General features: G+C 39.8%; 3 protein-coding genes across 11 annotated transcripts in view; 2 read left to right on the plus strand and 1 right to left on the minus strand.

The window, feature by feature from the left end:
- Positions 1–3,693, plus strand: part of LOC135167489 (LIM domain only protein 3-like) — a 62,480-nt gene extending 58,787 nt beyond the window's left edge. For 2 of the 4 annotated variants that reach the window (XM_064130735.1, XM_064130734.1), the window contains 2 exons: positions 1,989–2,232; positions 2,328–3,692. In XM_064130735.1, coding sequence (XP_063986805.1) covers positions 1,989–2,232; positions 2,328–2,477 — 394 coding nt within the window. In that variant the 3' untranslated portion in view covers positions 2,478–3,692. Of the gene's footprint in view, positions 1–1,988; positions 2,233–2,327 lie in introns of all 4 variants that reach the window. The other 2 variants (XM_064130736.1, XM_064130737.1) reach the window with 2 other exon arrangements.
- LOC135167494 (uncharacterized) overlaps positions 1–15,541 on the minus strand; it is a 162,867-nt gene that overhangs the window by 68,241 nt on the left and 79,085 nt on the right. The window lies entirely within an intron of this gene.
- On the plus strand, positions 5,774–7,366 carry LOC135167261 (uncharacterized). The gene is made up of 6 exons (XM_064130277.1): positions 5,774–5,904; positions 6,020–6,332; positions 6,405–6,476; positions 6,604–6,770; positions 6,846–6,929; positions 7,088–7,366. The coding sequence occupies exons 1-6, from the start codon at positions 5,789–5,791 to the stop codon at positions 7,236–7,238; spliced, it is 903 nt and encodes a 300-aa protein (XP_063986347.1). The 5' UTR covers positions 5,774–5,788; the 3' UTR covers positions 7,239–7,366.

Here is a 15,541-nt window from a genome sequence, read left to right on the forward strand (position 1 = left end):
CTATTTCTTTCCTGATACGCAGCCTTGATTTTAATTCTGGGTTTTGATCGATTCCCAAGAGTTCAATTAAAGGGAAAACTCTTCAGGTAACGAAGAAAGAATTAATACAGGAGGTTTTTCCTCGTTAATTAAGAATATTGGCCGATGTTATCAGTTGTTTCGATTGAAGGGTCTTCAGAGGAGAAATGAACATCAAATGCAACCACAGATGAAATTCATTTCAAATTTTATAACTTTTATTCTGACACTACGCCTCATCGTTATTGGCTTTTCAATCACGTGACATAAATAGGGGTTGATAAAATCATTTCATATGAAACGAAGAAAATAATTAAAATTCATTCCGAGGAACTTGAAACAAAGGGCGTTAGGATTTGAAATGATTTGAGATGTGAATAATAGAATACATCTCTCAAACTTCACGAGGCACTCATCCAATGAAAAATGAATCAAATCGCTCCATTGAAACGTGAAAATGCAATCCGCCAGGTCGAATTAGTCTATTTGACAATTCTAAATGTATCAAGGCAGTAAAGTGGTCCTAATGGAGTCTCCAAAACCCATTGGCACTCTCCATCTCTCTCCGTTGCACCTACTCTCCTATTTTCGTTATTTATTCATCGTCAACGAGACTGGTAGGACGGCACTTCCATCTGTCCTGTCAGCGTCGTTTTCCTGACCACGGAAATTCACTCCGACACCTTCCTACGTTCCCTGTGATGCGGCAAAGTGTACTGGCAAGGGAGAGAGGGGTCGGTGGGGAGGGAAAGGTGGAGAACGGAAAGCGGGGGACCCTCGTTAAAGATTCAAGCGAGTTATCTGAGCGCGGGCGGGCCAGATTGAAATTTTCCATGCAGAGAGTGGTTGGTCCCACTCGCGTGATTTCCTTCCAGTCAACCCTGGAGTTAATATTTCAATGTTAGCGTCGTGGTCCCTGTGTGCCTCGACGCACTCTGGAAATTTATAATTTTCTATCTCCACTTTTTCAAGACGAATATTTTCCCCGAATTCGGAAAATTTATTCTTGGAATAGAAATCGTGTTAGATTATTTAAACAATTTGTGACGTGTTACTGGGGAATTCGGGGAACACTAGAGGAAACGCTGGACCTTTTGAAGGGAGAATTTTGCAGAAATTATGACCAAGGGATTTTTTTTTTCAGTAAAAGTACTGTAAAATCGGGGAAAATACGTATCACTCAGCACCAGCTAGTCAAAAGATATCCACGAAAATTCAGCCCTGGCAATTGCGTATAATCGTACACACAGTTATGAACCAAATTCCCAGAGAATGAAGAGTGCAAATGGTGATAATTCTATTCCACCCCTCTTCTTCGTCATTCCATAACCCAGCGATTATGAATATCAGTTTCGTGCCACACCAGACGACGTTTCGTATTTCCGGGCTGGATCAAAGCCTCACCACACACGGATGTATTTTAGGGGTGAGTGGAGAGGTTTTAACGCACTGAACAGAGGGAAGTGGACGATAATAATTATTTGCCTCACGTTCTCGTGAATTCTGAAAGCCAGTGGGCCATTGTACCGGTGCATGTGTCCAGTGAAAATCCGAATCGTTATCCAATTGGATAATTTTTTAATCGGAAAATTAAATTGACTGGTAGTTAACATAACTCAACAGAGTAACCAACTAGAGCATTTGAAATCCTTCGAAATTTTAGCCCAATAGACAAAATATTTATCCACTCGGAAATTTAAATTTCCGTCAATGACCAGACGATTTTTTTCTCCTTGAAACACCACTTGACCCTATCTTTTATTCCATTTCCATTTAATTGGCATTCCTCTGATGGGCGTAATTATCAGTCCTCCGCTCGTCTCTATCGTTATCACTTCGGAAATGACCCCTACACTGTCGGTTTTTATCACGTCAAACTATTCTGGCAAATGTCCTCCTATAATTAATGATTTCTCTCAAAGCGATTATCACCAGTCGTGTAAACGGAATTTTTGCTTTTCATGTTGCAGGTTCTGTGTGGGGGACAGATTTTATCTGTGTGAAAATAAAATACTTTGTGAATATGATTATGAGGAGCGGTTGGTATTCGCTAATATGGCATTACATCCACCGGCGTCGTTGGCGCATATCAAGAGACAGTTACCACCTACACCACCTGGTAATGGACAAAGTCTCCATCCGGGACACAATCAAATGCAGCATCAACATCCCTCACAAACCATGGGACAATCGATTCAACACAATCATGTCAATGTAAGCACAAATATTTTTTTCATTTTTTCATTTCGACCGTAACATAAGCCCTCAATCTATTTATTTACTAATGACATAATTTTCGTCAATTTCAGGGTCAAATGTCAAGTCAAACCCCTACAGTAAACGGCAATATGAGTATAGGGCCCCGGGGCCCAGGTGACATGAACAACAATGGTCTCTCAGGTCCCGGAATAGGAGGTGTGAAAGCTCCCCCAATGTCAATGCCAGCACCCACCAGCTGAGACGAGGTATCACCACCGATGAAAAAATTACGGTGTCTCGACGGCTACTAAATCTCCCTCATCCCGAGGGATCATAGCGTCCAACTGAAGCCACAAGAATCCAAAAATCACGCAAAGAAGAAACCGCAATACCAAAATAATCAACAAGAAAATAAACGAATAAAAAATAAAATAGACTTGTTGTACAACAACTGCGATGATTATTCGCAGTGCTACTTCGCTGTGATCGTGAACTGGACAAAGTGATAGTGATTAAGAAGAGTAAAATTGTACATTAATCTAGTTAAGGTCGCGGCTTATGTAAGATATTTTTCAGAAATGGAAGCGATTATCGGAGATTTGTAAATAATTGTGAACTGAGTGGATGGAAAATCAGAGTATTTGATTGTTTGGGGGTGGAAGGAGGAGGAGGAGGAAGGCGGGTTAAGAGGGGGTGGAGGGAGGGGTATACGATTGTGACTCGAGACGAAGCCATGGGTAACCCATACAGCTAAAACCAAAGAACGTAATCATAAGCGTAAAATCGATCGATCGATCGACGATCATGTTTTATTTGAATTAACTCTCATCAGTGAAATTGAACTACTGAGGTGGAAGAATAATATGCAACTGACGAGTGATAAAACCGATGTTATAGTCATAGAACAGATACCAAATGTGAAATACCAAATTAATGAAACCAGAAAGTTCACATGCACCAAAGAAAATAATCCGACTGATCGTTTCAATTGATTGGGGATCTTTCCTGGATTTTATTCTCTTTAATTCGATTATTCGAGTCATAAAAAGTGGAAAATGATGACTTCAAGGCCTTCAACGAAAAAATTACAGGAACTATTCGAGTCCCTGAAAAATTTTGTTCTCAATTTCACTGGAATTAACAATTACATTAAAACTCAGAATGAGACGAACCTCTCTGTATACTCGAGTACAAAAAACAATTCGCTGTATAAATGCACTTAATGTAAATGAATCAGACAGAATGTGTGTGAGAGAGATTTGAAAAATTGTGAATTTATTTGTTGTAATTATTAGTCAAAGTCGTAAGGCACTCTTTGTTATCCATCATTGTATATAACTTCATTAATTAGTGCACTATTAATGACCTATGAATTAAGAATAGGAGTTCCATTGCTACCGATGAAAAAGGCAAAAACAAAAATTGAGAAATATACATTCTTATTAACACAAGAGACACGTGAAAAAAATTTATCCCTCTGAATGTATTTCCAAAAACACATATTTATTTTCATATATTTTTTTTTTCACGTTAGAACATTAAGTTGGCGAATGGCAGGCATTATTCACTACGAAACTCGTAACTCGATTTGGAAATCGTACGTCTTGGAAAATAATGCATATCCATTCAATACAGGGGACATTTCAGATGAATATCGAAATGGGAGAAGTATCTCTACCTCCATTGACTCCAACTGGAAAGTTCAACCATTTCGCATTCTACGTAACATCCGAAATTTCTTGGGTATCACTGTGAAGGTATGTAGTCAACCATTTCCCTAATGTCTTCCAGCCGACGGAATACCCTTCGGTGAATGTTATTATATTCGGGTGAAGAGTTTATAATGGTTTAGGTGCTTTGTGAAACTTCTTATAACTCTAGAGACACCTAACGTGACTCCCTTGTTAGACGTGTGGGGATTTGCAAAATTTATTGACACAATGAACTTTGAATATTTCTAATTGGAGAACAAAATATGATTTAATATCACCATTCTCAAAATTCATTGAACAATATTCATTTACTAAAACAGACCGACACTGTTACCTCCATAAATTAATATCCATAAATCAAAATTGCTGAGAAAAGCATAAAAAAATACCCGATGAAACTAACTTAATTATTAATTAGTCAACTATCAAATGAAACACACAAATGATGGACGTAAAAACCACAGGCACCAATTTTAATTAAAAAAATGATGAAAACACCGCGAATTAACATCCATAAATCAAGATCACCCACTCATCCACCGCAAATTCACCCAAAGGAGATTTTTAATTGGATTTTAGCCCCTGGTAGGACCTCAGATAAACCTCGTATAGAGTTGCATTCCCCTCAAAAATCACATTAATCATCCGAGAAAAAGTGTACACCCTTAAAATAATCTGTTCCCTGAAATGAAATCAGCAGAGGCAATTTCCATCCCTTCCCCTCCCCCACCGTCGTTCATCTTCACTGGCAACGTTTACGCACGATTCCCCCTCCCCATTCCCCTCCTGACATGGGAAAACGAGTAACAGGGGAACCAATGCAGCGGGACAAATGACGATGTGGTCCATGCTACCCTGTGAGCTCTTCTCCCCCTGCCTTTTCGGAATTAAAGATCCCGCGATAAGGCTGTTGTCATCTACCATCCCCATTTTCGTCTTCACTACCCTTCGCCTACGCGTTCTGTGAAGCTCTTTCGCTATGCATCATGTTCGTGAAGAAAAAAAGTGGAAAAACGGAGGGAAAAATAAATGAAATGAGAGCCAAGGGATGGAAACGATCCAGGAAAATTCCAATTAATCTTCTCTCGTTTTCCTTCTGAATTCTTATTCCCCTTAAAAAGAACCGAAAAAAACGTACGCTAACGTCAAATCGATTCAGATCCATTGATAAGAAACAAATCGTATAATTTTTCGCATGATTTTTCGTTTTACACGGGATTTCTCTTTTTATCTCCGCATTTGGGGACATCGGGAATTGAGAATAACGAAATTTATCATTCTAAAACGGGTATTTGTTCAATAAAAAATTCAACAATTCATTATAAATATAATAGAACTTCCAGAAAAAAAGTGGAGAAGAAACGTTTGAATTTCAAGTATTTGTTTACTATCACGAAATAAACAAGATATTCATTATAAAATATTAATAATCGAATTGTACCATCAGGTTATTTATTTATATAATACTCTTCGCTTGAGAGAATTTTCTCCAGCTGAAAAAAACTCGCCAAGATTTTTCATCCCGTGTTTTCTGTTGCGATTTTTTTCGGGTCCTCCCTGAAAAGTAATTCCTGAGGGCACTCGTCCGTGGCCTGCGTTATGACCCGGACATCCTTCGCACTAGATACCGTATTACCTCTTTCTCTCGGGCCCTGTAGTTTGCCCGTCGTATTTCAAATTTTATCGCTTGAAAATGTTAAGGCGAACGTTCAAGCGCTGAAATTTTTCGGGGCGCGACGAAATGTCGCGTCGTGGGTTTCTCTCAGCTACGAACACTTCTCACCCCTTTCTGATCGTCGGTTCTTAAACCGTGAGCTTTTTTTGTTTTTTTTTTTCGACTGAATTTGGGTTATGAGAGCATGGAGGAGGACAGAAGGGCACATCAGCCATCCACCGCGGGCCGAAGGGAGGTTACAAGAGTAGCTAGGGATAAGTCCAAAGCTGGTGCCCTCAAAATAGAATTCCAGTATTATGGGTAAGTATTTATCAATTAAAATAAATAAAATAAATTTTCTCCCCAACGGTTCCGTATCGCCCTAAATTAATCGTCTGAGGAGAGGAATAAATGGTTGGAATTATTCCGAGTCCAGAGGAATAATCGGGAACCTGGAGCCGGCCCTGACCGATGGAGGTGAGCGTGCCCTGGCCTCGAAATGGACGAAAAAATTATTCGGCGTTGAGTATCACGTGGAGGTGTTGATGGAAAAGCGTAACAGGTACCTGGCGGCCTTGGCGATCAATATGATCAATGACGAGATGAGCGGGGTCTTCGAGACTGTACCCCCGGAGGGACCGCTACAAGAAATTGAAGAATTACCGATCACCAGCCCGGGTCAGGCCGAGTGGGAGAGGGATACCACGTGGTCGGAGTTCTACTCTGCCATTCCCGAGGACATGGACGAAGTACATGTTCCCTTGCAACACACACTACTGGACAAATAATTCTAAGGCCATCAACAATTTTTTTTCTCATAGATTTCCTGCTCTTTTCATTCCAACGAGGAGGATTGTGAGGAACATTCAGAGATAGATAAGCAGTTGGAAAATGTATATTATCAATTGGAAAATATTGACTCTTCTTATTGGTTGAGAACTACATCCTTTAAATCGCAATTAATTTTCACTTCTCAACATAATTTATTGGAAAAAAAATACCCGCTCTTCACTTTATTAGGAATTTTGGTTTCTCCTGTACCACATTCGACCCTGCGCCGCGATAATGCCCTGTCCCTCCTCTAAATCCAAAGTAATTCATTGGATTTACGCCCTCTGTCGGTTGAGCGCGAAGAAATGTCACAAAATGAAGAATTTGAGGAACGAATATGCTTATTCCCTCTATTCGTAAGTGTTCAGTGTATTAATAATGTGATTATCTCGTTTCCAATCTAATTATCATGATTTTTAATGATGCCTAAGGTATGTCGTCGATCTCAAAGCTGCTGGACCTTTCGAGGAGAGCCCTCCGAGGCGAAAATTACCTCCTCTTGCCGAATTAGCCAAGTAATTCTGCATTTATGCAGTCATTAACATATCAATCGCATAAATTATCATTATCATTAATTAATTATTGGGAAGAATCAGAAAAATTTCAAAATTGTTCCCAGTTGCATGGGAAGCAGTGTTTTTTTTATCACAACAATTTCGTGTCTTCGTTATAGAAAAATTGCTAAGAGGTATCCCATAACATCTCCCTACAACTCCCAGGCAAATTCATTCATGGAGACACAACCCACCCCCGAGGAAGGTGCAATATGTTACGTAGCAGTCACTGGAAATATGTTCGATCCAAATAAATTACTTCCGAGATAATGCTTCACGAAAAATCGAATACAATCGCATGTCGACCCCAAAGAAAGCAGAAAAGTCAATCAAATTAATCTATTGAATTTTTCAGAATAATATTTCCACCCGAGTGTCTCGTATTTTTCAAAAAAATAAATTCCCCCGAACATTACACTCCATCTTCGATCCATAAAGGACAATGTCAAGTATATTTCTCAACGTCCTGATATTATGATTAATACTCCTTGCGAAAACGATACACAGGATCAATGAGCGGTGATAGCGAGAGTGGTGAGGAGAACAGGGGGGAGAGGAAGAATGAAATGGTGGTTGAGAGGGTGAATTCCCTTCATCTCTCTCACATTGAGGCTGTACTGGGTACAGCAAATCCCCGTCAACCGCATTCAATTACGATGTTATCGCGAATACAGATGACGGTTATTTCCTTCGGTACACCCTATACATAAACGGCATCGCTTCACTTGCCGTTAAGTCGAGGGTATGGAAGTTTTACTCGGGCGTTCAATTGTTTTGCTGTGCACTTGAAATTATCAATGAATTTCTATTGATTATTTTTCCCACCCAAATTTCAGCCAATAGAATTGCACCATTTGTTGATATTTTGTATAGCCTACCTCGAATATCAGCGATAATTTTTTGAATATTTTGGTAAACAAACGACACTTAACCAAATAAACCTCTTTTCATGTCATGGCACAATTCTCTTGGCCGAAATTTGGATAGGAAAAATAATCCCCTGAATACCACTCGAGCTTCAAAATTATAGAATATTTCCCTCTAGGTTCCCTGCATACAAATGAAGTCGTCAAGTTTTTCAGGAAAAATCACTCGTGCTTCGCACTCGTGATTTTTTAGCCTGAAAAACTTGACTCCTTCATTTGTTTGCAACGAATCTATCGGGAAATATTCGATAATTTTGAACCACTTGTGGTATTATATGTGAATATTTCGAATTGAAAAATCGATTTTAGATTTCGACAGTGGAATCTTATGAATTTTTGAAGACACTGAATTTTTCCCTGGACCTCAAATCGCCGTCAAATTACTGGAGCCATAAAATATAAATGGAAAAATTATTTATTAACATTACCTCCCCTACCATATCCTAAAGCTAAATTAAGACTGAATTCACGAAGTGATGAGAATAAATTCAGAGTAATTCAATGACCATCGGAAATGATTTGTAAATGATTCGATCGATGTTGGATCATGACTTCGAGAGTTATTAGCCCTCGGGGTGGAGCGTTCACTCGGATGGAAGAGCGACAGGGCCTGTCAAAAACACTGAGTTTTTTCAGCGCCACGCGGCCTCGGTTATAACGTAATTTCACCGCGTCATTGCCAAACGCCAGAATCCACTCCCCCGATTTTCTCTGACGTATTGCAGCCGATCAGTTACATTATCCCTGGCTTGCATTTTATTTCATATTCCAAGCTGATATGCCCGACAATCTGATGGGCCCTGGGGGTGTGCTATTCCCGAATTATCGAAGCTGATGCTACGTGTGCCAAACAAATGTCAAATGTACCGATAATCGATCGACATATCGCTTTTTAAATGTCGGGGTCAATTGTTGGGACAATAACTTCATTTATATTCCGACTGCAACACTTGCGGTGAATCGATATGAATTATTTTCCCGGATCTCGAGGAAATGTTGACTCTCGAGAGGATTCAAAGTAGATATTTAAGTGTATGATCAGACTCGGTGGTCCGGGGGGATGAGTGATGACGACAGAGCTGGACAATTCGATTATTTAAATAGGATAATTAATTAACTAAGAGAATGTGACAAATATGCCATATTTTCCTCGGAGCAATTTTTCAACGTATCAACAATTAATAATGTTAGAAGTATTTTTCACTTTCTCCACCTGAATTCTCCTGATTTACCCTAGACAACTCATTCCCTCCCTCCCTCCCTCCCTTAGTCGTCCGCCATTCTAAATCAAAGATACCCAGACATTAAAAAAAACTACTGACTACACAAGAAGAATGAGAAAAAGTCTATAACAAGCACTTTGGTCGTAACTCCATAAAGCACCGAAGTTAAAGAAATCAGTAGCACGTAGAGAGCGTTAAAATTAACGACGCAGTAACAAAGTATTGTAGGTGAGTCCAATGGTGGTAACTGCATTGCAGCCATTGAAAAGACCCGCGCAGGGGTCCAAAAGCCGGTAGGGGCGGTAACGCGTGTGCCCCCGGGGCGATGTGCACTGGGTAGTTTCACCTTGCGACGGTAGTTATCGTCCTGAAATTGCCAGCTACAAGACTGTAATCAAATACTTAAAACCAATGTCTCGCTGTCTCTATTACTCGCACGTACTTTCTTGCGTCGATTTTTTTTTCGTCCTTGGGGTGAAGAAGTAGGGGCTGTAAAAACGTTTGTCTTTCTACAGGCCCTTTCTTCCGACTCCCAGGAGGCTCGTTTCCACCGTGAGCAACTCTTGGACAAAAGTTTTCGCTTTTCGCGTTCAACAGCCAAATCTTTTGGGGGGCGGGAGGGCAATGGCTTTATTGGACGGAAGTTTTGAATGGGGAAATTAATTATTGGTCATTTGGGATGTTTTTGGGCGGTATTATTTTACGGATAATTTTGTACTAGTGCTCTAATTCCCTCCGAAATATTTGGGAATAGTCCTAAGAGCCCTTTGAAAAATTTCGTCGTGAATGGAACCAAGAAAATTATCAAAAAATGAAATCCTTCGATGCGATTTGAAAGAATACAAATGAAGAAGCTTTGTCAGGGAGGGTGCAGTGAATCGGGGGGTTATGGTCTCGAATATAAAGTCCAGATAATGTATTCTCAGTGGGTAGAGAATCTCCCGTATATTCCTGCGGAAAAAATACAGATTAAGCCTCCTAAGCACGGATTTAACGTTTATTTATATCTCGCTAAGTGCCGGGCATTACCGGCGTATTACGGGTTCTAACAGCCGGTTAAACTTCTTTATACATTTTCCGGTTGTTCGTCACCCTCTCCAGCATCCTTCGAAGTCTGTACCCACTTCATTTCCTCTGTCTCAGACTCCGAAATTTTTTCCCTTCCACAGCGCAATCGAATTTCTAATTGAAAGTCCTAGTTGAAGTATTCGGGGAAAATTTTTCGAGGTAAATTCGTGCATTGAATTCTTTAAGCATTTGTACTAAAATTTGAGAGAAGTACAGTAAAAAAAAGTGGGATTATTACCTAATGAAATTTTCTGTCCAGTTTTCAGCGAATTAATTTTTTTTAAAGAGTCCTCATACGATGATAATTGATTTTTTTTTTATCCCCCGATTCGATGTGAAATCAAGTTCTCCGGTAATCCCATTGCCATAGAAATTAACGTTACTATCACTGGCGGTATAACGTCACAAATTCATTGGGTAAACTACCCCTGAGAGAACAAACCCCCAGGATCACTCGAATCACCGTATCCCGTGCCCCGAAAATGTGGTTCATGGTGGAAGGAAGACACTTGGATGAGAGGTTTAGAGACCGACTAGTGTCGTACAGTGGTTCGGGACTCCATGGTATGGGGTACGAAAATGTTCTGGGGTTGAAGGGTGGTCTGCTAACGATCCTCGCAAGGGTTTGGCAGTTAACTGCATTCTTAGACGAGGATTCCAGACAGTTTCGGTTAGCCCTGCGTTTGAAATATTTATGGTGGACCATGAAAGATCTTGAACAGTTTCTTTGAAGACAGAAAGTTGAATAAAAGTAAACTTATCAATCTTCGATGAATAAATTTAATATCGACGAAGTGCAGCAATTTTCCCAATTTAATTCTAGCGATGGAATGACGAACTCTTTTATCACTTAAGCATCTTTACAGTGTCACAACCGAATTTTTTAACATCGACGATGACCATATACAGCCACGCGGGATATCCGTTACGATCGTTGGATGTACGCGTGTTGTGCCATTAAATTTAACGTTTATCGGCGTTGGTAGCGCGGCGTAAAATTTAATTAATCCAAAAGTGATTATGAGGAAAAGCGGAACACGAAATGGTGGATGAGTGTTAGCTGAGGGGTGGAGTTGGAAGCGGGGAATTTGCGAGTTTGGTAGTGTTAGTGCGCTGATTCTATCAGTGGCAATCGCTCCCATAAGCTCGGGATGGCCGGTCATAACCCTTCAGGTACCCTTTTAACTTCACTCCGTGGACCTGACATGGCAGTCGTGTCGGTGTTACGTTTTGATCGGTTTTCCTCTCGTTTATTCCAACTCCCGAGGCCTATATCGATCTTCAGTTACTATTTTTGGTCTTCCTTCGATGCCAATAATGCGTTCAACATTGTTAGATTTGTTTTTTGAGATTCTTAGTTGAGAATTCAATGAGTCTATTCAATTTCCAACCAAATTACAAATTCCCTAATTTTTCTCTCTCTCTCTCTTCGAAATGACGAATAGGCCAAGTCCTTAAAATTTAATTCTGCCTTCGAGAAGAATAAAAAAATACTGAAATGAAGGCTGGAACATTCAGCGGAAGATGTTTAAAAAAATGTGAAGCCTCCTTTGATTTTCTCAATGAATTTTCTCCAGATTTGTAGACAATTTGAATTTGCCAGGGAAACTTTATTCCTTCTCGTTATTTTTCCTCAACTCTAAGTGCATTAAAATTCCTCACTTTATTCTAATGCAATCATCCAAATTAATTCCCGCAAACAAAAGCAAGAGCTTTATTTTTCCTGGAAAAAAAAGGAAACTCGAGAAAAAGTGCCGAGGAAATGGAGTAATTAAAAGCGACGCAGTTATATTTCTCCTTTTCTCCTTCTTCAACTGCCTGTTCTCAGTTTATAAACAACCTCTGGGTGGATCGTTAAATGGAGCTTTCTGGTGTTTCGGTTAAGCTCTCAATGGAGTGAGCTAATTGGTATAGCCAATGAAAAATCTTTCAGAATAAGAATTAAATTCAAACTCCCTTCAATTATCGATTCTCATTGAATTACTCGTTATCCAGTGAATACTAGAAATGAAGTGGTTTAAAAGTTAAAGGCAAAACAACGACTGATCTTTCCACCAATTGTTTCATCTGGATTTTAATTGCATCAATGTTTATTCAGAGTACATGCCCTCTAATTAGTCACTCTGATTTTATTCAAATGACTTCATTCACCGATTGTGGCCGATGGAAGAAGATAAGAAGAAACTTATTTTGTTAGTGAAAATGAAATAAACCCTTGGCACTGCGCTGCGACTACGAAATAAGGGGGAGTTCAAATTTCCCTTATTGGAGATGTCTAACTTTGGCGGGAGTATATACGTATTCTTATGGGGTTCCATACCAAAAGTCGGTAGACAACTTTTGGGGAAGCGGAGAGTACTTTAACCCCCTTTTACGCACTTTAGTTTTTAATGATTATTGCGACCAGACTGAAGGGCCAAGACTACGTATCATCAGACCCTCTTCCCATGTATTTTGCATTATATTTGTTTGGTTCCAGTTCCTCACTATTTTTTAAATAAAATCCATTTTAACTCAATGAATTTTCATTTCAAAGCTCGTTAATGTTCTCCCCATAAAAATATTTTTAAATGAAGTTAAAACTCAAAGTAAATACAAAATTTTCCCAATTACAAAGTAAAGTTCAACCCTCTGATGCAGACCAACTCCTATCAAGGAGCTTTACGCGTTATTTAGCAGTTCATAAGGTCAACAGAGTAACAATTGTCCACACAAGCCCATTAGAACGTCTTTCCAACGAATTAATACGAAAACGAAGGGACAGAAATAACATCCCTTCACTCATTGAACGTTCAATGTCGACGGTTTGGGGCAGTACAGGAGTTACCGCAAGTTGCGCTTCCGCATGGAAAATCATCCCTCAACTTGGAAGACACCGACGAGGGGCTGGGCCTCACTGTTATAGGCGTAAGCGTAATTCACGCGGTTGCCAGTGAAATAGGACAAAAGATTTCCAACTGGCTCTTCTAGTTGGCTTTCTTGTATAGAGATCCTATCTGTATTTCATTAACATTATTCTCTGTGGTAGACTTGGGGGAGTTACCCACCTACTACTGTACTCTGTTCGTTTATTTCAAAACCCGACTCTCAATTGTGCAGCCGAGAGGATCCGTAGGGGTGGCAACTTTTAATGCTAGAGGTGTATATTGTCGGTGGATATGGACTTTTCGGGGGGAATTTAATGGGCTTTATTTATTTGATACTACCGGAAAAATAGTCGAGCAATTTAATCATCTGGTTGATCGTCAAGATCTTGTACTGTTTCAAATGTTTCAGTGAAATTCTTCCTGGAATTTTTTTTTCACGGGTATTTTACATGATAAATATATTATTGACATATACGACCTTGACTCCAGTCAAAAGCGATGTCCTCACGCCAACGGAGATCTCTTAAAATAGAAAATTCCAATGTCTCCGGACTTCAGCCTAATAAATTCACCCAAAATCATGAAATCAATTTACTTCCCCCCAATTAATCCCCCAGAAAATCATTTACCTCATGATCATTCGATCCCCTCAGCCTAATTGGAATAAACTGGAGATTAAATTCAATATACCTTCCCGCATTATCCCCCCGTTATAAAAATCCACGCAAGTACCTTAGCTGCAATTCGTTTCACCTCTAAAACCCTTTCAGACTCGTTTTCTGAATAAAAAAAATGTCTCCCATTTGTTTTGGCAGCCGGAGGGGGTTGCCACCGATGGGATTACCATGGCCGATACTAGTGGAATTCAATAGCAACAAACTCCATGGTATTATTCGACAGTAAAATTTTATTTCACCAACATTTATCGGCCCGCCGGGCTTTTTCGCGCGTTAGAATCTCGAGACCGAGGTATTCCATACACAATACAAATATCAGACCCCTCATACGTGCGCAAATACGGGGTTCTACCGTTATTTGATAACGACAAATTATTGTTACGAGAAAAAACGAGGGACGAGGAGGGGAGGTAGGCCCGAAGCTCGGAAAAGCCTCGATCGACTAATCTCCGCGATATTTCAGGGGATTTTTATTTATTTTTTTTTCTGGTGTCCGAAACCCTGTCCCTCCCCCACCAGGGTCAGCCACGGGGGACGACCCAGAAGATATAAACCTGGGAATATATGGATTCAACAAATGTAAAATAATCCAAATGAATTTGACTACTTTATTGGGTTTGTAAGAGATTAATATGATAAAATGAGTGGGAAATGTGAAGATAAAAATAAAGTAATATACAAAAATTATTCTACTGGTCATTGATTCCCCATTTATACCCTGATATCGAAAATATCGAACGACTCCAATCAATGTAAAATAATCCAAATAAATCCATATTTTTTTTGTAACTAACAAACAATCGGAAAATATGGGAAATGTCACTGATGTTTTGCATTTTTTTCTGTTGTTGCTGTTGGAAAAAAGAGATGATAATGCAGGGTGATTGATGAGTGGGGATTTCGGGCGCATTTTAATTGGTGTTTGGAAATATTCTCTGATGTTTATGGTGCATTACATCGTTACGCCGGGTTATATTCGTAGCTACCGTGGACGTACACACCTGACCCTGGGGTGAATTGACGCGGTAATCCGCTATAACTCAGGATTAAACCGTACTTCAATGGATTTGGCAATAGGATTTTCTTCGGGGCTTTGAAAATAGTCATAAAGTTCTAGAGAATATTTTCTATTGAAGCAAATAACTCCGCGAGTACATTGTTACGAAAATTTCGAAAATTTGATTTCAATTTGCCGCAAAGTTCATGGAATTTGCTGAATTTTTTATTTTCTGTAATAAATCACGATCCAACCCCTCAAATTCATTTTCAACTTCAGCTATGTCATTTTTACGGAATATTTTTCTTGGGGGTGATTGCAAATTTACGAAAATTATTCCCTCGATTGCGCGAACATAATGAAGATGAAAAAAATAAATTTGGCCCTTGAAAAAATAGGGTCGTGAACATTATCGGATTAGTTTCTCCTCCCCATTATCCATTTTTTTTTCCTCCGCTTGGGTGGAAAGTAGTGAAGGGACAAGAAAGATATCTTAACTCGAGGCGGCGTCATAAACGCCAAGCGCAGGAGGTACTTGTATCTCTCACCGGGGTCGTTGGTAACAATGAGACAAACCGAGCGGTGAGGCTGCTTGTCTGCAAGGTTGGTGAAAGAAGGAGAGAGGAGAAATGGGGGAGAGTTTGGGATTGTGCAGGCCTGCCAGAGTCGTGGCGTCCGGAACATCCCTCCCGGCGCTTTTGCCCCGTCTTCTCACCCCCCAACAACCCCTCACCCATACGCCGCGTTTACTGTACCTAAGAGCCTCGCAGAGGTGCAATGATCCTAGAGATTGTATACAATTGCTAAAACATGAG

The sequence above is a fragment of the Diachasmimorpha longicaudata genome, chromosome 11 (genome assembly GCF_034640455.1).
Source record: "Diachasmimorpha longicaudata isolate KC_UGA_2023 chromosome 11, iyDiaLong2, whole genome shotgun sequence".
Taxonomy (NCBI): domain Eukaryota; kingdom Metazoa; phylum Arthropoda; class Insecta; order Hymenoptera; family Braconidae; genus Diachasmimorpha; species Diachasmimorpha longicaudata.

Bases quoted from the DNA above. Each gene is read 5' to 3' on its own strand.
- LOC135167261 (XM_064130277.1), top strand. From the start codon at position 5,789: ATGGAGGAGGACAGAAGGGCACATCAGCCATCCACCGCGGGCCGAAGG. The intron at 6,771-6,845 runs GTAAGTGTTCAG...ATGATGCCTAAG, and splicing joins TATGCTTATTCCCTCTATTC to GTATGTCGTCGATCTCAAAG. The intron at 6,930-7,087 runs GTAATTCTGCAT...TCTTCGTTATAG, and splicing joins CCTCTTGCCGAATTAGCCAA to AAAAATTGCTAAGAGGTATC.